The sequence below is a fragment of the Poecilia reticulata genome, linkage group LG6 (genome assembly GCF_000633615.1).
Source record: "Poecilia reticulata strain Guanapo linkage group LG6, Guppy_female_1.0+MT, whole genome shotgun sequence".
In the NCBI taxonomy this organism is placed as follows: Eukaryota; Metazoa; Chordata; class Actinopteri; order Cyprinodontiformes; family Poeciliidae; genus Poecilia; species Poecilia reticulata.
This window is the reverse complement of record NC_024336.1, coordinates 3,053,402-3,077,417: the sequence shown is the minus strand read 5'-3', so window position 1 is coordinate 3,077,417 and position 24,016 is coordinate 3,053,402. Positions and strand designations below refer to the sequence as shown.

At 39.6% G+C, this 24,016-nt stretch overlaps 1 protein-coding gene across 3 annotated transcripts in view; it reads right to left on the bottom strand.

Moving 5' to 3' along the window:
* Nucleotides 1-24,016, bottom strand: part of insc (INSC spindle orientation adaptor protein) — a 61,446-nt gene that overhangs the window by 16,735 nt on the left and 20,695 nt on the right. For all 3 annotated transcript variants that reach the window (XM_008410812.2, XM_008410814.2, XM_008410813.2), the window contains exons 2-6: nucleotides 20,296-20,387; nucleotides 4,591-4,957; nucleotides 4,047-4,099; nucleotides 1,862-1,985; nucleotides 1,413-1,526 (exon numbers count right to left, since the gene is read on the bottom strand). In XM_008410812.2, the coding sequence (XP_008409034.1) occupies nucleotides 1,413-1,526; nucleotides 1,862-1,985; nucleotides 4,047-4,099; nucleotides 4,591-4,957; nucleotides 20,296-20,369 (732 nt within the window). In that variant the 5' untranslated portion in view covers nucleotides 20,370-20,387. The remainder of the gene's footprint in view (nucleotides 1-1,412; nucleotides 1,527-1,861; nucleotides 1,986-4,046; nucleotides 4,100-4,590; nucleotides 4,958-20,295; nucleotides 20,388-24,016) is intronic.

The following is a 24,016-nucleotide window of genomic DNA, read 5'->3' as shown; positions in this document are numbered from 1 at the left end:
GTCTTTGCAGTGTATGACATGCTAACAGCTGAATTTTCCAGCAGAGATGAACCCATAGTAGCATGTTCTGGATGACAACGCACTGCTCATTTGTTTTGGTGCTTTTCCTTAAATTCCTGTCTAGGTGGGATTGTTGAGTCCTATTCTAGCTTTTGAGATGCTAACAAGTTGCTCCGAGTTGTAAAAAACAAATACTTTGTTGCTACAGTTACACATCAAAGCATTGGACTGAAATAAAAAAAAGTGAGAGTAAACTTCCTTCCAGCTACACAGCATCCAAAACCAGAGGAAACAGTCACCCAAACATGCAACGCTGCCCTCAAAATCATAATTAAAACATAACAGAGCTGCTCCAACATCATGCCACTGTAACAAGTCCAATTCTGAGATTTAAGGATGATCAGTGTGACATTTTGGTGAATTTCTCTCCATATTTAAAGTTGTTTATTCATTCGTTGCTAAATATCCGAACACATATTTTAGTGTGTTTCTGCACAGACATATTTAAAAGGCCGGTGTTATATATTTTCTAGCCACATAGTTCCACTTTACAGCACTATCAAGTCACTACATTACCTTCAGTTGTTATGGAAATATCTAAAATAAATTAAAGGAATTTAACTTTGCATCTGACGCCTTAAAATGGTCCTCTGTCTCTTTAAGAAGCTCCTACTCTTTCTGACCTTTCTTCAGTTGTCATAACAATGCTTCTCTATGCCGTCCATTGATGTCATTTACAGCCATTCTTAGAAGTACTGGACTAAGACGTAATTTACTCTGCCCCCTCCCAGCCAACAAACTCCGAACAAGCAGGTGAGTAAAGTTAGTAGGAAAATTAAAACGTGACGAAGAGATCTGACACAAGGCGGATGATCCGTACCTCAGAGAGCTAGCGTGACAGACAGCAGGAAGATAACAGGTGGACGTGTTTTGTATAGGGTATTCATTAGCGGCCGGGCTCCCCCCCCCCTCACCTGACGGTTCGGTCTGCGGCGCTGCACAGGGAGTTAAATATGAGTGGATGGGCAGGTAAAGGCATGTGTGCAAACTGCAATTGTGATCTATGTCCACCGCTAATGGGAGCTGACAGTATTGATCTCGCAATCTGGCTGTAAGGGAAGCGCACAGGTATATATACGTGTGTGTGTGTGGCCATCAGGATGAGTCTTATCAAAGGAATCATAGAAGCAGGCAGGGTAACTACGGTAATGGTCGTTTGAGACATGCTGTCTGGTCTGTCTCGTCTTATCTGGTACTGAAAGAGCGTGGTGGCGTTGTGTTCTGGTCTGACTGGGGGCTATTCGCTAACGGTGAGTCACCACAGATCCCAGTTCTGAGACTAATCTCAACCTATCAGGATAAACCCCCCTGTGCAGCTCAGCCAATCGGCTGCGCTGGTTTATCCGGACTACCTTGGCGATGATGCTGCAGAGCTGAGGTCCGTCCTGGGTGAGAGACAGCAGGTTGCTGATGGCGCTGCCGATAGTCTGAACACAGTCTGACGACTCGATCTGTTTGATCAGAACCTGCAAGGAAGATGAGACTTCAGGTCACCTCTGGGTGACAGAAGACAAACAGATTGACGACAAGGGGATGAATTCAAATAAAGGTACGACTTGTTAAAATCACATTAATTCGATTTTTCTCTTACTCAAATTCTTCAGTATTACACATAGGAAACCATTTTAACCACTCATTGTAGTTACAGCTGCAAGTCTCTACCAGCTTTTCCTGTAATTAACTTGCAGGCATGAAGCTCCTGCTGCTGTTTCTCTGCTCTGTGGCTTAAAGTTACTCTGTCACTATAAAGTCAGCATGACGGGTAAAACTTTGGGACGCAGGTAAATAAACAGTCACCGACCCGGATCTCGTTGGCCAGCGCCATGTCGATCATGTTGCTGAAGGAATCACTGACGTCAGTGAGGATCTCGTGGATCGCCTCCCTCATGGATTTAAGGAAGAATTCATCGTCTGTGTGAAGGCACCTGCAGGAAAAACGTTCAAATATCTTCACACACAGTCATGGGGAAAATTAAGTAAATGCTGTTTGATTCCAAATGATATGAAACACATTTTATTTATTTATTTATTTATTTATTTATTTATTTATTTATTTACTTTGAAGTGACCTCTGGTGAACATGACACATCAGTTTATATTTCTATAAGATGCAGATGACATTTAGTAAAACTTGAATAGACCAGAAATTATATAGAAACTATGTGTCCTCAATCCCATGTTTTAGTGATCATCAGCAAGTGAAAAACAATCTGTAAAAAGAAGAGTTGACAGTTTGCTGGTCTACATTAAAGCTGCACTATGTAACGTTTTTAAAAAAAATTATATATATATATATGTATGTAACTCCTGCTCTTTCTGAGACTCTGTAATCAGAAAGTCATCACAACCTGTATCAACCCTTTAACAGGGAAATGAAAGAATTTCTCAAACATGAATGAAATAATCAAAGCAACTCTCCAGATATGTTTGTGGTGAGAGAATAACATGAGGTAAACTCAAAAAAGCTCATTTTACACAATACTGCTCCGTCAAATAATGAACTGTCATAATAGAAATTGAAAGTTGAACAGTTTTTCATATTTTTCAATTCCACTCAATTTCCACAAAATCGACATTAAAAGTACCAATTACATATATTCAATCTTTTGTTTGTTGTTGCTGTTTTCCACAAATATCAACACCCTGAAGAAGAAAATCCTCTTTTGCAAAAAAGTTGAATGATTTTCTATGTCTGAAAACCTTAAAAAAGAAATCAGAATGTCAAAAGTAACACTTAGTTTAGCAGATATTTTGCAAAGACATATTGTCTGTATTCTGTCAGAATAAAGGGATTAATAAAATAGGAGGAAGGTGCTGGGAGAAAAAGACAGACTTCATCCCCAGACCTTCAAACACAACGTTGGACCTCATCGTCGGCCGCGGCTCGTTTTCAGAAGAAATCCTGGATCATAACGGAGTGGCCTTCATAACTTGAACTCCAATACAGACTCTGGTGGGAATTAAAAAAAAACAAGAAGCACACAAACCCAAGAATATTAATGAACTGGAGGCCCCTTGCCCGTGATGGGAGGGCTAAGATTCCCCAGGAACGGCGCCAGGAGCCGGTGTCAGGCTATGGATCACATTTACAGCAGGTCAGAACAGTTAAAGTGCGCTCCACTAAAGAGACTGCAGCAGTCATTAAAAGTGGCGCTTCGTACTGAATTTGAAGAAACCGCCTGTAATATTAACCGAGTTAAGCTACTTAAACCGTCCGTCTTTGATTTGTTTATTGCGGAGAGGTTCTAGTTTTTAGAACCCAAATTGGCCCATGTTAGGTGTAACTGCAATTTCATAGAAGTGGAAATATTTTGAAGTTTATGACACTTTTGTTGGAAAACACTGAACAAGTCTGGCTTATCTCGGATAATAACGGGCCCCACTTGTGGTTTAGTCGCCACAAAAACTAGGCAGACGTTTAACCCTTTAACTGTCACCCCAAATACTGTCGCATGCAGGTCAATGGGTCAATGGGGTCACCGGCGTGATCATGACAGCTAAAGGGTTTTCAGGGAGGTCAAGATTTTTCTGTTGAGGCTCCCAAACTTTAAAACAAACCGCCTTTAAACTTTAGTCAGGAATCCCCACTTCCTGTTTCTAAGTGTCTATTAAAATCTTTTTTTTATTTCAATTATTTTTGATCATGTGGATGTGCTACTTACTATATTGTCTCTGCTCTATTTTTGACTCTTTTGAAAATCGATTGAAGTTTCGTGTGTTTTAACGTGTTTCTATTTTTATTACATTTTTTTTAGCATTTACAGCCATTCAAGCAAACTTTCTCTTTTTAAATGTACTTTATAAAATGGATTTGAGCTTTACGAATTATAAACAAATGTTTTCTCTTTTTTTGCATCTTCAATTAGTAAATGCATGTTGGATTTTGATTTCTGATGTGTTGTTCATTTAAGATTTGTCTTTTTCATAGAATGTAGATCTTTCTACTTTTTTCTTATTTTTCTTAGATTTATTATTGTGTCTGTTACCTCTCCGTGATGTTAGTCAGCTCCATGCACTTTTCCAGCAGGGATTTTTCATACTGCAAAAAAAAAAGCAAAGAGAAACAACATTTAAAGAAACATTTCAAAAAGAAAGAAAGCCATATAAAAAAATTCCTGTTTGCAATTTTCTATAATCCAAGTAGAGGGCAAATGAAGCATTTAAAAGAAGTTTCTATGCTTTATAACAAAACATGCAGAATGTGTATTTAAAATATACGGAAGAGGATTAGGGCCACTGGAAAAAAAAAAAACAGTTCTGACTGTCAACAAAAAAACAGTTCTGACTGTCAACTGGTCAGAATTCTGAGTTTAATCTCAGAATTCTGAGATTAAACTCAGAATTCTGACTTTAAACTCAGAATTCTGACTTTTTTTTATCAGAATTCTGACTTTAAACTCAGAATTCTGAGATTAAAGTCAGAACTGTTTTATTTTTTTCCCCCAGTGGCCCTAATCCTCTTCCGTAAAAATCTTATATCATATCCTCATCAATGTTTCTGGCGGAAAACCAAAGTCAACCCTCACCCACCTTCTGCATCTCCGGCGGCGTGCTCCGGGCGGCGCTGTACTCGTGGACCAGCGAGCGCACATGGCAGTTGGCGCGTACGGCCGTGCTGTGGACCCTCTGCCAGCGGCCTTTCTCCAGCCGCTGAAACATCTTGCCCAGCTCCGTGCTGACCACCAGCGCCCGCCGGAGGAGCGTCTGCAGGTTGTTCCTGGCCACGTGGTCGCCCGCGCCGATCCCGGACGTCACTATGAGCTCCCCCTGGTGGGAGTCTTCGTCCACGCCGATGGGCTTGGCCTGAAGGACGCACATGCACTCCACCTCGGTCATGTGGCGGAGGTCCTCCATCCACCGCTGGACTGAGTCCACCTGCAGGGTCTGCATGCGGGTACTGGAGGGAAAAAATGAAGATATTTGTTGAGACATTTAAAATAAAAAAAAACATTTAATGGGACAGCTTCATGTAGAATTGACTTTTTTGAGCTTTACATCATGTTGAAATTTCATTAAAAAGGACCTGAAGTGTTTGTTGTACGTTTGAGAAATCCTTTAAAGGGACTGTGGTATGTATTTTCCAAGCACATGATACCATTTTATAGCATAATCAAGGACCTTTGTTACCTTCAGTCGTTATAAAAATGCTGGAGATATCAAAAATGACTTAAAAAAAGATTTCAGAATTTAACACCCTGACATTGGGTCTCTGTCTCTTTAAGAACCTCCTGCTCTTTATGTAACTCCGCTTTCAGAAAGTCATCACAACATGGCTCCTCCATTAACCCTTTAACAACGTTTTTACCCACGTTTCACTGAGAAGTTCCTATAATGAGCTCATCTGATTCTCAATTTCACAAGGTGTTTGCTGATTGCTGCTGGCTAGTCTGAAGGAGCTGAGCTCTGTCCACCTTTGAGAATAAAGCTCCTCCTCCTCCTCAGATCTGCAGCTGCCAAGTTTCTTAGCTTCTGCCTCTGGGCCTCTGAGCAGCACTCCCCTTCGATCCCCCTCCCGCCCTCTGCTCCTGCAGACTAGCCAGCAGCAATTAGCAAACACCTGGTGAAACTGGGCATCAGCTGAACTCATCATAGGAGCTACCTGTCAGTCCAGTGCTCCAACCAACACTTGTAAACATGTTGACTTCCTGAAGGCAGCGTGTTGGAAACATCAGGAGTTTTTAAAGAGACAGAGGCAAAAAATTTCAAGGTGTTAAAGTATTAAGTCAAATTTCTTTTAAGTCATATTTGATATTTATCACATTTTTTTAACAACTGAAGTTAACATAGTTACCTGGTTGTCCTATTGTCCTGTGAGGCTGGAAAATACATAATACTGTCCCTTTAAGTTAAGTTAAAGTCAGTTTGCTTAAGTTTTAAGGAAGTTTAATGAAACAAAGTTCATCCTCACTTGTTCTAAATGTGGACCTTTTGAACTAAAGGTTTGCCAACCACAAAAGAAGAAAAACAAACTATGCTTGGTTGCAAACTATAACCAGCCAAGAGCAGCTCGTTCCCCTCAACTCCATCAAAAGCAGAAACCATAAACATCCGTCGCAAACTGCAGCAATCAATGCGTGCATCACAGGTCAATTTTGTCAATACTCGCTAGCTTTTGTTTTTGTTAGCTCAACCCCTCAGTGAGACGACAGCTCCAGCAGGTAAACACTCCCCCCCCACTTCAATCTCTCCCAGCGCTGACCCAAATGACCGGAGGCTTTAGAGGGGGACGGCGAACCCCAGGCTTCCTGGAAGGAGCTGGATCGATGGCCACAGAGGCCGGCCCCGCTTTGAGTCAACAGAGGAGGATCTCTAATGAAGATGGATACTCGCCGCCTTCGCTCACTGGCCTCTTCCTGTGCCGTTTGGGTAATGCTACGCCGCACATCGGCTTTTCTCTGGAAACATGTAATCTAAAAAAAATTGGTGGCAGGAGGATGAATCATCGTTGAACAAAATGGAGCCGTCTTTCACACATCTGTGAGCGACATGATAAAGTAGGAAATTTAGAAGAAATAATGAGGTATCTTATCTTGTCACTTTCATACATGTTTTTAACGCTTGGTGTTTAGTCTGTTTTATTTTATATCTCCTTGTAATTGTTCATCTTTTCACAAATCGTCTTTTCGTCTCCCAGCTCTGTGCGCATGTTCACAACTTCCGGATGTAAACATTAACATGCAACATGTCTATAACAGTAAGTTATCTGTCTGCCATTACCACGTTGAGCAGCGTGTACATGACCTCAATTAACAGCGCTAAAACCCTCCCACTAACTCTGACTGGTTGTTTCTGACCAGGCATGGTCTGCAGATGGCAGTAGGAGAACAGGAAGGAGGAAGAGAAACGCCACAGATTTTTTTCCACAGATTTTTTTTCCATCTTGTTATGTGACAACACGGTGATGATTTGAACAAATATATATACATTAGAGGTGTGCCGATCGATCGGCCACCGATCATAATCAGCCGATTTCCGTGACAAAGTGTATGATCAGTGATCGCCGATCATGGTCTCTTGTTGCCGATCACACAAACTGATCACCTGCATCTCATTTCGCAGCCTCCCTGTTCAGCTGGTCTCCTCTTTCCTTCACACTGCGCAAATGCGCAGCAACAAATCCTAAGCGATGTGGAACTATAATGCACTGAGTGAATGGGAACGTTTGCTTGTTGCGGCGGAAAATTGAACCACGTGGGGGTGAAGCACGTCAAAATGCATCAACACAACGAATCTAATATGGCATAAAAACAATACCATTCTTGACGGAGTTTGGCTACATCGAGGCTCACTGCAGTAAAAAAGGCATGGAGGATCAGATAGCAGGTAAAGCAGCGCACAGCTACAAACACTCACCCAGATTAGCATGACGGTCAGAAAGCTAAACAAATAACTCGCAAAATTATTTAAATCTTCGAGCTGCGATGTAAGACGCTGGTTCTGTTCTCGCTGTTGAACCACTGCTACGCGATACAGGTAGTAATATTTGACAGACGGAGCGCTGCTTCTGCTCCATCTAGTAGTGACTCTCACACCGAACCTCTGTTTAAAGCTGCAGCATCTAACTTAAAAAAGTCAATGTTACATACGTATTAAAACTTTCGCTGTCCCAGCATGAGACAGATAATCTCTAAAAAAATAATTGATCTCCTCCCTGTTCTGCATAATTACTCCGTCTCAGTCAGAAACAGCCAATCAGAACTAGCAGTAATCAGCTAGCCGCCATGCTATCAGGAAGTTTTCAGTCAGTAACTCAGGACTGTTTATTGTAATGGAGCCTTTGAATGTCAAGTTTTATACTTGAATTTTTTTGGCAATGTTGAGAGGTTTTATTTTGGCTCTTTGCATTATTTAGCCTCTTCAGAGCCTTCATATGTTATCAGTCTGTTAAAGATAGTATTACTGATAGCAGTACAATTTGCACAATGCCTGTTTTGTTTAGTTTTCTTCTTGGAAAAAATTATTAAAAACAAGTTTTTGTCTAAATTAAGGTTAATTCATGGTTCCTTTTTCCACATAATGTAACCGGTAGTGTTTATGATTAAAAAAAAAAAAAATTATGTGGTCGGAATCGATGATCGGCCCTCATGGGTGATCGGAATCGGTATCGGCAGGAAAAAACCTGATCGGCACATCTCTAATATACGTATATATAAAAACATTGTTTCTAAAAGTTACATACTGCAGCTTGAAGTTTCAGAAAGTTCTTTGGTGAACAACATTCTGATTTAATCTCTGTAATGCTAGAAAGGAGATAAAGATCCAATAAGCTGTGAATATGGAGTGGAATAAATAAGGACGCAGTGTTACGGGGAGCAAAGGTCATTTATAAGGAGCTTGTTGTACTAAGTGGGGTAAATGGCCTCACAGTGACAATGGAAGCCCCTGAGAATGGATGAGGTTCAATCTTTAGTTGCTGTCTGAACAAAGTTATTTCTCCCTGAATGATCCTGGTTGTCAAAGAAAACTGAGCCCCACTTCTGTTTTGTGACTCCTTCTGATGTTTTTGTGCTTCATATTGTTAAACACTTGTAAACCATGCCAGTTGACGCGGTTTGCCGGGGAGCGATCACACAGAAGTGACTCATGGTTTGAGTCAAACTACCCACATTTGACGCCGTCGTAACTGAAGAGGACGCGGAGAGATGCTGCAGGTTCTCAGCGTTTACTGTCTCTCAGACTCTTCTTAACAAGAAGTGGCATTTTATACAAGCATACTTTATATAAGTGTCTTTGCTAAGTACTTGGTTTAGGACGTTTTGGCAGCTCCGGCCTCAGGTCTCTTTGGGGAAGGGTTGGCACAGCTTTCCTCTTAAAGCTTTTCTTCTTTTTCTTGGCAGAAGTGATCAAACTCAATTAGGGTGGAGTGCGAGTGGCCATGTGCGGCCGCTTTTAGGTCTTCTCAAAAGTATTTAATTAAGCGCCGTTACAGACTCTGGATGCTGGAGTATTTTCGGAGATTTCCTGAAACCCGTCCTGTATTAGTTCTTGATGCTGTGCTTCAGATTGTCCTCTTGATCTGCTGCTCGATCCTGAGCTACAGTCTTACCTTTTTGCAGAACAAGAGCGAAACAATTGTCAGGCTTCATACCAGCCCTCATTTGACATATTTAAGTAATTCTGCATGGGGTAAGAATCTTGGTCTGGTATTTAGGACTTACCTCTCATCATGGAGAGGTGAGAAGTGATCTTACAGCCTTAGACTGAGCTGGTCTGAGTTTATCATGATATTTTCTCCAGGTACTCCAGTTTCATTGCATGCAGTCCCAAAGAAAACCCCACTGTTCTTTCACAATTAGCAGCTTTATGTTGCATTTTTGAGTAATTTTGAGTGACTTATAAACAAACTAATAAAACTCAAACAAACTGGTAAAATGCACAATGTCTATCAACACATGAAGAGCAAACAATGGAAAGACAGAATCAACAAATTTAGCTGCAACTCATGGCTTCCCTGCTTACTACCCAATTATTTTGTACCATGAGTATGCAGGGTCTGAAGACACAAGAGCTCAACAACATAGAAATGTATTATTTATTATCTGTTAATTAGGTTATCCAATCATCAGATTCTAAGTGATATTAAGCCAATTCAGTTCTTTAGAACCGTGGACTACAGATAGTGATATTGGCGTTGGCGTCTGTGCTTTTGCAACATGTTTAGCATTGAGATGCTATTTTAGGCTTCAATGGCTGCAGTAATAGGTTAGCTCCTTTTAGCAAAACCACAACACAACAGTATTTGTGTATCCAGTGTCGCATCAGATTGTTTTCTGAGGCAAATGTTAACCCCCCAGTGGGCCAAGACCAGCAGTTTTGCTGTTCATCGCCGTCGTCTGCAGATGTCAGTTGCGCTTCAGAGCTACCGGCGTTCCAGAAACGTGAATACGGAGGTTGCAGCCCAAAAAAAAAGTTCAAACATTGCGTTAAAATGTAAAACATCAAATTCATGAAAAACAAGTCAAGATAAAAGTCCTAATTAAAACATATTCTCATAAAAAAAAAAAGAACGGCTTAACTAGTTCAGATATGCGGACCATGAAAGACAAACCTGGTACTTCGTCTTCAGTCTTATTGACGTTTGGTTAAATTTTTGAGGGTGATCAGGAAGGAAATGTTATACTTTATTACAGTCCTCCAAAGGTGTGTGTAAAAAGCAGTGCCTAGGTCAACAGTTTCTTCTGAGAGTGACATGTTCGGTAAGGGGCACGTTCCCGCCCAAGGCGATAATTTGCCAACATTTCCCTTGCGTTCTACAAAAAGTATGGCTTTTATGGTTTTGGACTAATGGATAGATTTAAACAGTGAGTGTGCATGGGTGCGTGTGCGTGTGTGTGTGCGTGTGTGTGCGTGTGTGTGTGTGTGTGTGTGTGTGCGTGCGCGCGTGCGCGTGTGTGTGTGTTTTGCATAACAAAATATAGAGTCTGAAAACCAGCAATGCAATTTACTATTCTGTGTCATCCTTGATTCTACAAAATAATGAAACAAAAACAAATTTAGTCTCGAGGACGGGGATGAAAGCAACAGAATAGAGTCTCATTGTTTGGACCAAACCAAATGTGACCGTTTATTGCCATCCCTCTCAGTTACATAACCAGTCTCACATGAGGATGAACCCGTCCTGATTTACACCCCCCTCCAACTCCCGACGAGCCACAAAACATCACCCTCACAAAATAATAACCGGTTTGTTTTCCAAAGGAGGGGAAGTGGTGCACTACGGCTTAGAGGGAATGACAGATATTTACATGCATGTCCAAGAGAGGGTCAGGCGACGGCGGCTCTATTATCTCGTAGAGCGGCGGGTTCCTGGGGACACGACGCATCACTGTCACTGCTGCAGGTAGCTGCTGGCCGAGTCGGTGACGGCGGCGGGAAAAGTGGTTCAAGCTAGCTAACATGTATTTGTTTGATGTTTTTCTTTTGTTTTTTGATGATTATGTCTTAACAGATTCCTCTGATAAATGTCAACAGTAAAATTCAGTCCTCCTGAGCTGTTAATGAATTCAACTTTTGGATGAGTCACTTTTTAATTTGGATGTGCTCAAGTAGCGAGTGCATACAGAAAGTACTTCAGGCACATGGAGTTCTGATGGAGCGGTCCTCACTGTGATCTCTGAGTTCAGGGATGACGAGCTGACTCGATGTTTGAAACTATCAGGGGGCTTGTTACTTTACGACTATAGAGAAGGTCTGTGTGCTTGTGCGTGTGATGCTTCTCCAGTTTACCACAAATCAGAAGCTCCTGTTATCAGCTGCTCTGTTTGTCCAGGTGAAAATAAGCTGTGAAAAATAAGCAGCGTGGCACGAATCAATTCCAGTTAATAAGGTGAGACATGCTGAAGATGGGAACTGGAGTATGTCAATACGGGCTTTTATTAAAAAAGAAGAAAAAAAACCCACTTTGATCAGTTTTATAATTACGTTTTGAAATTACCCAGAAGATTAAAAAAAGCTGAACAATAGCCACTTAAAACAAGGAAAGATTGAAGATTGTTTGGCCACAAATCTGTGAATTTTTCAGGCCAGCTTTATATGCTTTCTATTTTGTACAGATGTGTGGATATTATTAACTTATCAAATGGTTATAGATGTAGTGGCTGTTTTTAAATTTATTTTTTATTCTATTCCTGCTGGTACTTTGAAAACGAAGTGCTTAAATATTTGGAGTTTGAAGCATTTTTGAAGCATAATTTTTTATTTTTCTACCTCCACTTCCCAACATTTCTAATCTTTCTTATATCTATTGTTTCACAACACAAATCTGATTCTCATTGTAGCGTTTCATAAAATAATTTTGTATGTGTGTGACTTTGTATGATCTGCTAAAAAAAAAAAATTCTTCCAAGTACTATGTTTGTTCCGCTATGGATTTTTTCATCATAAATCCATATTTTCAAACAATAAAAATTCAAATATTTCAGAGTTTTTTTCATAAAAATTTCTAAGATTAATGTCAAAATTTAAGATTTTTTCTAGCAAATTTTCAACTTTTCAAGCTTTTTTTCTTAAACATTTTTGAGGAGTTTTTTGTAGCAAATTTTTGACCTTTGAAACTCACAAATGTCTGATTTTCTAGAAAATTTCTGAGATTAATCTCAAAATGTCTGTGTTTTTTATATCAATGTTTATGTAATTTTCTCAAAAAATTTAGTTTTTTCAAAAATTCAAATTTTTTCTAGAAAATTTCTGAGATTAATCTTTAAATTGTTTTTTGACAAAAATGTCCTCTTGTTTCTTTCCCCCCTATTTCATATCCACAATTTCCCTAATATGCCGTTGTTAACATGTCAGCCACACAGACTCAGGAAATTCCCACAAAGCGCAGCAAAAAGTAGAGACAGAATCCACGCTTGCTTGACAGACTCCCACATCACAGGGTGTGAGTCAAGTTTGGTTATGGCTAAAAAAAAAAAAGAATAGACAATCCTCCACATGAAAACACACTATCCGCCTTAATTTTTCACTGTGTGCAGTCTGTGGGTCAAGCCAAGTTGCGTAACGAAGACAGTAACCGTAAATGACAACATAAATGTGCTTCAAACTACAATGAGTCACAAGGTTTTTACTACGCCGGCGTACTTCAAAGGGTCGTATGGCAGCGTTAGCGCTCACAGGTGCGAGACCAAACAGCGGAGTGACTTTAAAACGTGGCTGTTACGGGATTTTCTCTTGAGGGATTAGAGTTACTGGCTGGTCTGGCTCTTGAGGCTTTCTGTGATTCAGCGGCTATAAATTACACCTCACAATGATTAATACAGGCAGCGTTATGTCGGCTTCATCCCACTTCATCCACGGTCTTAGCGTCAGGCCACCCCGCTGACAATAAAAAAGTCGCCCCACACCAGGAAAATAACAGGTTTGAAATGCAGATTAAGAAGGCAAAGCACACGGTGAAATTACAGTGTGCTTCTCACTCATCTGGATTTTCCAAACTGTTAAATTTATAGTTTGGAAGGTTTAATTTGGTCTGATGAGGTAAATTAAAACATTACATCCAGTGGCTGCTGGTGGTGATATTTGAAGGGTGGGCTAATATATATATCCACTCCTTCATGTTGTTTTTTCAGTACATGAAGTTGTCATATTGTGACAATTCTGTTTAAATTGATCCATTAGATCAGTGTTTCTCAACCTTTTTTGGGCCAGCGCTCCCCTAGCCTTTATCCAGGTCCCTCACCGCCCCCCACCAAAGAATTTGTAGGCTACTTGCTATATTTATTTGATCATTTATTGACGCTCACCACCAGTAATCTTCACTCATCACCTGCTGCGCTGCCTAATTGTCATGTGCTTCACATCATGTGTTGATTTTTCACTGTTCAGCGCGGATTCTCTGTTATTAAGCCATAATTCACATCTAGTACGTCGCTCCATTTTATGTCCAACTTATCCTGTTTCAGAGTTTTGTGCAATGTGCGCGTCGTTTTTTTTTCTTTTTCTTTTAACCCCCTAAGGTGCAGGGCGTATCGATGGGGAAAAGGCAGACTGACATAAACCTTTTAAAACAACGGAAACAATTTCAGTATTCTGATTGTTGAAATGTAAAAGTGCTGTGATACAGTTGTTCTATCACACCCGTTTCGTACAGGACCACTTACAGCACCGGTGTTAACGCTATAAAATGAACGCTCTCTATGGTGGTATCACCCATGGAGGGATTTCTTTATTTAAATGGGTTCATTTTTCAGAGGGATACAAAGTGAGGGTATCATGATTTTAGTAATTACATGTTTATAAGAGCGATTTTCTGTTGTCCTTCCATGGAAGCGGGCAGTATTCAAACGGAAATAAAACACTTTTTAATATAAGTTGCTGCCTAACATGATCACAGAACTGCCAAAACATATGTACAGAAATACCAGACAAAGTGAATCACGTCATCAGCCCGTGTAACATTGAATTGATGCGGTGAAGCTACCAGTAGCAGGAGAACGGAGCTGTGCCAAAAGCTACAAACACTGAAGAGAAGAAGGAGAGCTGCCATTGATACAGTTGCAGCCAAGCATGATTTAATGTTACACAATACAGTTTTACCAAGTTACTCAAAGTCTAACTGGCATTGTTGTGCATTTAAGGGGTAAAGTTTACTTTCGACCAAACGCCCCCCAAAGGCATCCCAGTGCCCCCCTTTGGTAAAAATTTCCACCAGCGCCCCCTGCCGTCCTCTGACCGCGCCCGGGGGGCGGTACCGCCCACGTTGAGAACCGCTACATTAGATTAATAAAATGTTAATTAACCAACAAAAAAAAAGAAGAGTACATTTCTGCCAAAAAAGTTTAAAATTTGAAGACTAGGTTCAAGAAAATTTCTAGAAAGAAAAACTGAAAAGTCAAAAATTTGTTACAAAACAGTTATAAGAAACTGTTTTAGATTCACTTTTTGAGATTAATCACAGACATTTTTGAGAATAGAACTCTGGAAGTGAATTTAAGAAAATTTCTAAGATTTTTCAAGCAAATGTGTAATTTTTGAAACTCCAAAATGTTCACTTTTTTTTTCTTCTTAAACACTTCTGAGATTAATCTAAAAATTCTTGCAAATTTTGAATGTAAGACAGATATGTTCAAAAAAATCTGTAAAATATGCCACGGAGAAACAACTAGATTAGCACTACAGGTAGCAATTGTAGCTAGCTAGCAATTCAGTGTTGTTGTCTGCTAGCTAAAGTAAGCTAGCTGAAAAGAGGAGCCTGTGGCTATTCCCTTACAGCAGAAAAAAGCTGGTTTTCACTGTGACTACTACTGCTTATTATGGTACATTTGGTGTGTGAACTACTGAAAAAGGCGATTATATTTAGAGCTGGTCTCAAATATTAGCGGATTTTAGCTCTTCGGGTTCAGCTGTGGTACTTTTCTCCCGTGAATATTGTTGGTCCATGTAATTTGTCTTCACAGTGCTTTACCTCTACAATATTTGAATTCACATTTATTTACTTTATCGTAGCCTAAACTGTAAATAAAACCGATTTATCTAGTAAAAAAAAAAAAGCTTATCTACGTGTATAAAAGTTATATTCCAAAGTGGTTGCGAGGTTTGAAGTAAGTGGCTCCATAAAATCCAGATTTATGTTGCGGTTTCACAACATAAACTTTTATCAAATTTGTGACCCGTAAGAAACACTGTTTTAATTTTATTTTTGTGTGTTATTTCATAGTTTCTTGAGACTAATTTGATGTTTCACCCTGTGGTTGATTTAAAACTCTACAACAAAGTCTTAATGAAACATTACCATCTATATTTTTTTAACATGAGTTGAAATTGTCTTTTTGTGAGTGACCTGCTTAAAGGTTGTTATTCATCAAAAACTACTTTTAATTTGACAAATGAATGTCTATTGGAACGAGTATTCCAACTTTGTGAGTTGTACCTGCATATCTCATGTATCAAGGATTAGGCTGTTTGGCTTGTTTATCAAGTCATCAGAATCAATCAAGCAGAAGAGGAATATTTTTTGTTAGATTTTCTTTTAGCTTGTGGTGTCCTTAAGAATCTTTTGGACTTAAATAGTCTTACTGAATGGCTAAAAGTATCATTCCCTTGCGTCATCTATTTTATTGGTGACCTAAGAAACGATATTTGAAAAATAAAACATAAGAGAGTTCACGTTACAATCTGTTTCATATCTTCCTGTATCCAGATCAGAGACAGTCTGCCAATGGAGGATTTAATAAACACATACTGAAAGCAGGAAGGAGCCTAATGTCTGTGGAGTATTATCATCGCAGTCCGATGCCTGGGGGTCAGTGAGGAACAAATGGAAAGCATTTCTAAACTCCACCACAGAACCACAGTCCTTCTGGGCAGACAGACTGGAAATGTGGGCAAAATGACGCTCAAGATTTTGTGGACCGATGAGTGTGGCTTTGGCTTTAGCTGGAGGTAGAAATAATGTCTCAGAAGAATTAAAGACAAAGACATTAAAAGGACCAAAATGGATGGAAATGCAATTTTGCTCAGCTAACGACCAAATAATGCTAAACAAAACGCTCTCTTGGAGAGGAATTAGAGGTTCGGCCCATACAACGTCGCTCTGATTGGACATGACGATTGAACTCAGAAAACGGGGAGAAGGAGCAGGCAAACATACTTTTTAAAACACACGAGGCAGGCCTTGATTTTCCAGAGGTCAAGCTTGAAAAAACAGCACGTTGGTAGAACATCGTTTGAGCCTCTGGCTGATAGAAAAAAATCCTGGCGGCCACGGCAGACATCTGACTTCCAGATGTTTCTCGCAACTTTTAATGTGCAGCCAAGGCCAAAATCAGCGAAGACAAAACACGCCGACTCTGGTTCTCCCATTTTTCAGTCTCTTTGTCTCAGACGACGTCTAACCTCAAACTTCACCCCATCACTTATCGGCATGTTAGATTACACGCACCAGAGGGCGTATAAATACAGTCCCCTAGATGTCCAAAGTGCGGCCCGGGGGTCGTTAATGGCCCTTGAGGTGGTTTTGTGTGTCCCCCACCCCCGACTGCATTTCAACATTGACAAAAATTTGACTGGCCCAATACAGGTGGATACCATTGAGTGTTAAGGCCATTGTAGATAGGAATTCGCCAAAAAACTTTTGAAACTTGAAAATCAAAACAATTTCTGAGATGAACATCAAAATTAAAGTTTTTTTCAGAGAAAATTTTTGACATTTGAAATAAAAAAAAAAAAAAAATCTTATGAAAATTTCTGACAATCTAAAATTTTCAGATTTTTTTCCATCAAATGTTTGACTTTTCAACTCAAAATTTTTTTTGATGGAAATTTACTCCAATGTTTTCTGTCTACAATGGTCCTAATATGACATTGAAGATGGTTCATGTAAAAGATGCTTTATTTTTAATCAGAGTAAAATTATTATCAACATAATTGTCTAGGAATGGAAAATGTTCAATAGAATGCAAAGTATATATTTTTTTTAGAATCAAGCTTTTAACCATGGCAATCCAGAGACTTTTATCGAAAAGCCGACTTCGCTGCAGCCTATTAGTTTTTATTTCATGTATTAAACTTGGTTAAACATGGCAGCCATTTTGAAAATCACTGAGAATAAATTTGGTCAAGACCAAAAGAAATTGGAAATTTTGAAAATTTGCCTTTTGTGTAAAATTGTAAAATCCTTTTTTACTTTTGGATATACATTGAGTAACAGCCTTTTCCAACAAACAACAACAAATTGAACAAAATTGGACTAATTTATTAATTTATTTACTTTCTGACTCGACAATATTGGCTCACGTAATGAAACATTTTGGCACCCCTGCCTTATATTCAATGTCTGAAAACATCCCTACCACATGATTCTCTTTTTTTTTTTTTTACCCATACACATTATGCCTCACATCAGAATACAATGAAGCAACAGAAAACTATCCATTGTCAGACTTTTCCTGATTAAATAAATGCAAATTAGGCAGAGAAGCCGATCTGGGTTGATTCTGCTGTAGAAACGTTTGACAAAGACGAGCGTGAGACACAAGTGCCAAATGAATGCACGTTTTCCATCTGTGTTTGCAATTTATTTTAACACAATTAAGCTGTTGGGCGGTTTTCGTCACTTGATTTATTGACTGTTAGTGAGCCAGGCACAGCACAAAAGGGATTTATGGTAGAGGGGGGCACAGGAGATAAAGGCAAAGAAGTCATTTACATCACTTCTTTGTTTACGTGCCTAGTTGTCTACGTAGCTGGTGACAGCTCCACTGATCTCATATCCAAGTTTATTCAGCACACTACGTGCTGTGTGATTTGAGAGTTTGTAAAAGCAAAACGGTTACAGATTATATATTCAGATTGATAATGACTTACATCATCATTGACTGCTCTCTGGGTTCTCTTCTGAAGTTTAGGATACAAAAACCTCGCAAATTGAGATGAAAATAAATACTCTTAATGGAAACGACAATTCCGAAAGAACTCCCGTGTTTTTGACTAAAAAGTTTTTGTGCTAGTTTTTCAGCCACATAGAAATAGATGCGTTTAGCAAAAAACTGCAAGAGAAACACTTTTTATTGTCCTTTTTTTACAACACACAAGTCACATGACCAACATCTGGATGTTGCTACTGGCGAAAACAAGCTCATTTATATGAGATTTTAATTTAATATCTTATTTAATGGAAACACTGCAATTGTGTTTCTTTATTTGCTCATGTTTGTAATGGAAACACAGCTAAAGCAGCTGACATAAGAATCTCAGATTGTCAAAAATTTGCAAGGAGAAATAGGGCGATACATAACGTTAGCTGCAAGAGTCATACTTGAGATTAAATCAGATCAGCATCTGATTCTTAGACTTGTACAACTCAGTATGTGTTAGAAGAATTTTGACTGGTGTGTTTTTTGGATGAGAATATTTCTAGAAATTCATCTGTTCTTTTTTTAAAGCCTCAATAAACTGAGAAGGTTTTGCTTTAGCTTTTTTTCAATCTCTGTTACTGAGAAAGGAATGAGCTGAAAAAAGTTTACTAATTCACGTTTTTAAGATCTCCACCACTGCAGGATCCAGTTGGATCTTCAAATATCTGTGATGGCTTAACAAGCGTGGAAGATTTGTTGTTGCTTCAGGTTTTCATTTTTTTAGTAGGAGTTCTTGGTGTTTTTCCCTCTCAGCCGCATGAGTCTGGCAGAAAGTTTGACATTTCAGCTTTGAATCTGCAATTTACTGACTTTGAACGTGAGACAAAAATTAGAAGTATATTTACTTAGCTTTGCTGTACTGAAATGTTTTATGAAATACGAATTGCTAGTATGAACGTAACCCGAAGGTCAAAGCCAACTTCTCGTTTGGGTTGGGCAGAATTGTGACAGTGTTTTTATCCGGCTCATCTGAATCTCACTGGAGAAAATGGTTCAAATGCCAAGAGTTGGCTTGATGTCTTGTTCAAGAGAAAAAAGAAAACAGTTCAAAAAGAGGTCTGAAGGTTCGCTGACATTACGCTGGAGCTAACATTTATATCTCAGCTCAATAAACACACCTCCAGGCGTCTGGATCTACTCAGTGCCGAAGGTGGGGCAGTTCTTCAACACATAAAGGCCTTATGGAAGTAATACAAGTTGGTAAAGAATAATAAAAGATTACTTTCTGGTCCATTGAAATTTTGTAAAGTCTCTCGACACCAAACATGAGTTCAGAGTAAACAAACATGGCTGATTGGGAAGAAGCAATGGCGGTAGTATAGTTTGTGTGAACTATACACAATTCATAGACGTCCCTAGCGTCCACTGGACTTTGTGTTTCCCCATCACAGTTGTCTTGTCTTGCGTATTTTGGTTTATCCTTTGTGTCTCCGTCAACATGCTTTCTGATTGGCTAGCAGACGGTGTGCTTGTTTGTCATCAGGGAACACCACACATGGTGCGATATTAGGCCAAGATAGTCGATCATGATGAATGCCCCAGATTTCTGACGTCCTTCTGAATGGATCAGATCACTGTTAGCACACCCAGGTATACACATAACAGGTATACCTCTTAAGATTATTAAGAGAGACGTCCTGAAAATCGGAGTGTCCTCCAGATCGTCGGAAGGGAAAAAATATGGTCAAGAATCGACATAATTATTGTCATAAAATAAGGATGTTATTTTACGAAAATAACATCCTTATGGAAAAGCACAGTGGATCATCTGAGTGTCTTTACACACAGTTCTCCAAGAATGTCTGCGAGATTCACCAGTGGGGCCACAATCGTATAAAGGAATCACAAGAATCAGTTCAGGATATGTAGAGCAGCTAACCTTTGATTTAAAATTGAAGAAGTTTTGCATAAAAAGCACAGAGAAAAAGTTTTGGATTATCTACATGAACACTGTTGCAGTCAGGTAAGATAAAGAGTCTCTGACTCTCTACCTGTTGGAGGCTTCACCACAAAAAGACACCTTGACAAACCGTCTCTGCACAAAGTTATGTCAGAGCAAGTTACTTCTTTTTTTTTTTTAAGAATGTCTTTGAAAAGAGTTTCTGACAGATAAATTATAAATGACTAAGTTGTGACTCAGGATGTGTGTGCATCAGAGCCAGTTTCTAGGGAACGTCAGGCATAAATGGTTTGGGAGCACAAGAACATCAGATTACCTGATTTCTAAACTTACAGATCACCTCACACCAACAGGAGATGACCTAAAACAGTGAAAATCTGCTTTGGTCTTCCCAAACCACCAAAAGATCTTGAACTATCTTTCTGCTACTCCGACTGGCGTTCCTTCAAGCAAGCCTTTTGAGAGAGAACACTTGCCACTTGCCTCATCGGGGACGACGAGAGAGAGCTGCTCTGCCTGGAGCTGCTCTGAGGGGTCGGCGTTCTTTCCGAGGCCATCTTACTTCAGTTCAGCATCTGAAATGCAACACATACATCATAATCACAAAGATTGCACAATATTTGTGATTTGTTTTTGGTTTTTTTTTGCGTTTTCTTTTCAGCTCAAATTTGCATCAGCAGTCAATGATATTCTGGATCCACTGAAGGGAGGAAAGCGTCTCACTCACACACACACACACACGCACACACACACACACACGCACGCACGCACGCACGCACGCACGCACACACACACACACACACACACTGTCTGATTACATATCCTGCATCCTCTGAGCCGTTTCCCTGCCACTGCAGCGTTGTCGACAACAATATCTCCTTATTGATCTACCTCCAAGCATTCTATTCTTGTCATATAGCTTTTTCCCCCCTCCAAGTAATTTCATTATCGATAATCCCCATCCCCGCCTCCCCTTTTTAAATAGAAGTAACCCACTGGTGTGCCAGTGGAATAATATTTCTTATCTTCTAATTTATTGGCTGGCTGCCAGCCAGTGACTCTCTGGTTTTTTTTGAGGCAGAGCAAGGAGGCTGACGCTTCTAAGTGCCCGCAACTTTATTCCACTGTTTTATTGATGTATCCCATTTAGATTAGTCCATCTTCAATTGGGAGAAGCCAGTTTGCCTCCCCGCACCCCCACCAACCTCCTGTCTGTGCTGTGCTATAACCCTTTTAGTTAATTATGTCTTCCAGAGGTGTGGCTACATACTTTATGTTTATCGTGAGGCGTAATTAGCAGGCAGTTAAACAAATGAGACCTTTTTATTGTCCTCTGCAATCAAAAACTTAACTTCAGATATTTTCCTGTTCTTTTCTGACGACACAAAGTTTCCTGTTGCCAATGGATTTARGCCCAGACGTGTACCTGTGGAAACAAATTAATTTATAATTGTTTTGGCCTTTTATCCACAAAAAAGCTCTGTTTTATTTCACCAGAAACTATTATTTATGAAAAGTTGATCTATTTGAGAGAACTTTGTGTTTGCGCTTATGTGCGTACATTAGAAAACTGAGTGTTGTGATCCTGCACGTTTCTAGCGTGGCTATTGCCTTCCTACGCAATTTTAACTCCCTTCAGTTTGCCGTCTGGACTTTCTCAAATTCACTTGGATTCCTTCGGTAGAATTTCAACTGGCCCAATAAGCAAAGAGAAGGAGAAGTTGTGAACGATAATGTTGATTTTTTGTGCTGTTTAAGAATTAAAGCCTGCCTGTAGTTTTGGCAAAGGCACTGGAGGAAACATTGAATTAACATAAAATACCGCCTCGGGTGGTTCAGTACTTCTCCCTTTGCAGTGGAGGATGGTTGTGTACAGCGCAGGCAGTTAGCGGTGAGCTTCATAGGATTGAACAGGCGCATGTCACACGACCAAACGTTAGTGATGGATAACATTTAAAACTTCAACAGCGTAYACGCCTCCAGCTAGTAACTGTTTATCAATAGACCCTCTTGATGAAGCGAAACGTAGAACAGGGTCTGATTTTACCATCGAMATCATATTGTGTTTTAATAACTTTATATTCTAATAGGCTCCTTAAAAATTGTTCAACCTAAACATCAGACCACACTTACAGATGTTTAATTCCTAACACGAAGTCCTGGTTGTTTTGAAGCTATCTGATTGGCTCACATAGGKGTTAGCTTTGTGCTACATTGCCCCCTATGTACACTGCTCAAAAAAATAAAGGGAACACTTTAACATTTAAGTGAACACTGAACCGTTCCCTTTATTTTTTTGAGCAGTATATTTGGCATGTTAAAATCAGAGCTCAGTGGTGTATTTGTAGAGATTTATGTGGATGAMAACTTTTCTGAAACCGATCCCGTGTCTATATTTTTYWAAAACGATGTGAGGGAGATATTTGTTTTTATAAATGCACGGCTACGTACGTACAGCTTCAGGGATAGAAAAGCAACAAAACCACTTGAGATGAGAAAGGAATGAAACCTTTAATCCCACATGAGCAGCTTTTTGATCGCCTCAGTGGCAAAAAGTCATGTGACAGAACAGCTGACTGGTTTCTACAGGTTTGAAAATTTAAATGATAACATAWAAGTCACTTCCTGTGCCGTGTTGTTTGCTTTGAATGTGCTGAAGCTCCCCAAGTTGCGTAATTATGAACAACGAGGGAATAAACGAGTCAGTGATYTTGTTSATTCAATACCCGATTGGATGAATGGGTGATTGGATCTACACACAGAATAGACACAGRKATATGAGGAGGAAAAAGGAAATGGGAGGGGGATCTTTTAACTGCAGTCTTGGCAGAGCTCCTCTGGGGCCATTTTTAGAGAAAGCATCACAGTAATTCAGAAATGATRCCAGCACCACAGAGGACTGACACAMCGAGGCATTTTCTGTTGAAGGGACGAACAAACACGACATCCATGACTCTTGGTTTTGTGATAACAAAGCAGAATACAATAAAACAAAGAGTGGATGCAGGTTAATTTTCCTGTTACAACTGTTGCATTGAAAGTATGGATGAATTATACTGGCCCTRTAATTGTGGAAAGGGTCAAAGCCATCAAGTCGGAGTCGCAGCAGATTCCATTACATGCGCCKTCGGCTCATTATAGCGCTCTTCTGTGGATTAGCCTATAAATGAAGATGAGTTGTTCAATCAAGCAATTTAGTCCTGGATACTTAGAGTGTGTCACTAAGTGCTGCGTTAAGGACCATTACACTGAAAGTGATCACTTTCCCCCATGTCGTGAGCCACCTCACATGATTCTGTTTTGGTTCTATTTTCTTACAGCCATTTTAATGTGGTGCAGACAGCGTCTGTCTGCTCGGATTTCCAAACTAAAACATTTACATATTCTTGCAGTCATGAATGTGATTTTAGACCTTACAAAAAGTGCCCGGTAGAGCTAAGCTTGTTATGGGATATTTATGTACAGTATATATCTGAGCCTGTAGACACGTTGCTCCCTGATGGAGGGTAAAAAAAAACCCCAGAAGCTTGCAGACAATGACTATCTTGTTTTTAGCTGTCATTCTGTCAATGTAACACGCTAAATCTTAAATGTAGGCAAGTTAAAAGAAAAAGGGATTCTTTGCTATTAATTATGTAAACTGTGACAACTTCATAACAAATTACAAGGGTATCAGATGTCAGGTTAGTGAAAAGTTTTAATAAAAAAAAAAACAGGGAGAGAGAGGGAAGTTAGGCTAGCTTGACTTTGACAAGCTTAGCATGGAGATGTGATGTGGAATTTGGTGTTTTGGATAAGTTAAAGTAAATAAGGCGACCCACACACCAAYTCTGACAGATCATCAGCAGACGTTTAAATTGGCTAATCAACCACTGCTGTGTTCAGACGATCACTTATTAATAATCACAAAATAAACACCAATCCTGAAGACATAACACYGCAATGGACTGAACGTCCTGTTCTTTGTGAGGSAAATGTTTGAGGTATTTTTGGGAGCTGTTGTCAGTCAGTTTCTATGGCAACGGGTCTTTGTGTAGTGTAACTGGCACAGAGAGCGAGAAAAAAGGAGAGGTTTTGAGTTGCTCTTAAATAAAGGCAACAATAATTTATTTATGCAATAAACACATGTAAACTGGCTCAAATGTTACTCAGAAAACCCTGAAGTTTCACCCTGAATAAAATCAAGATCACATTCCCTTCGACT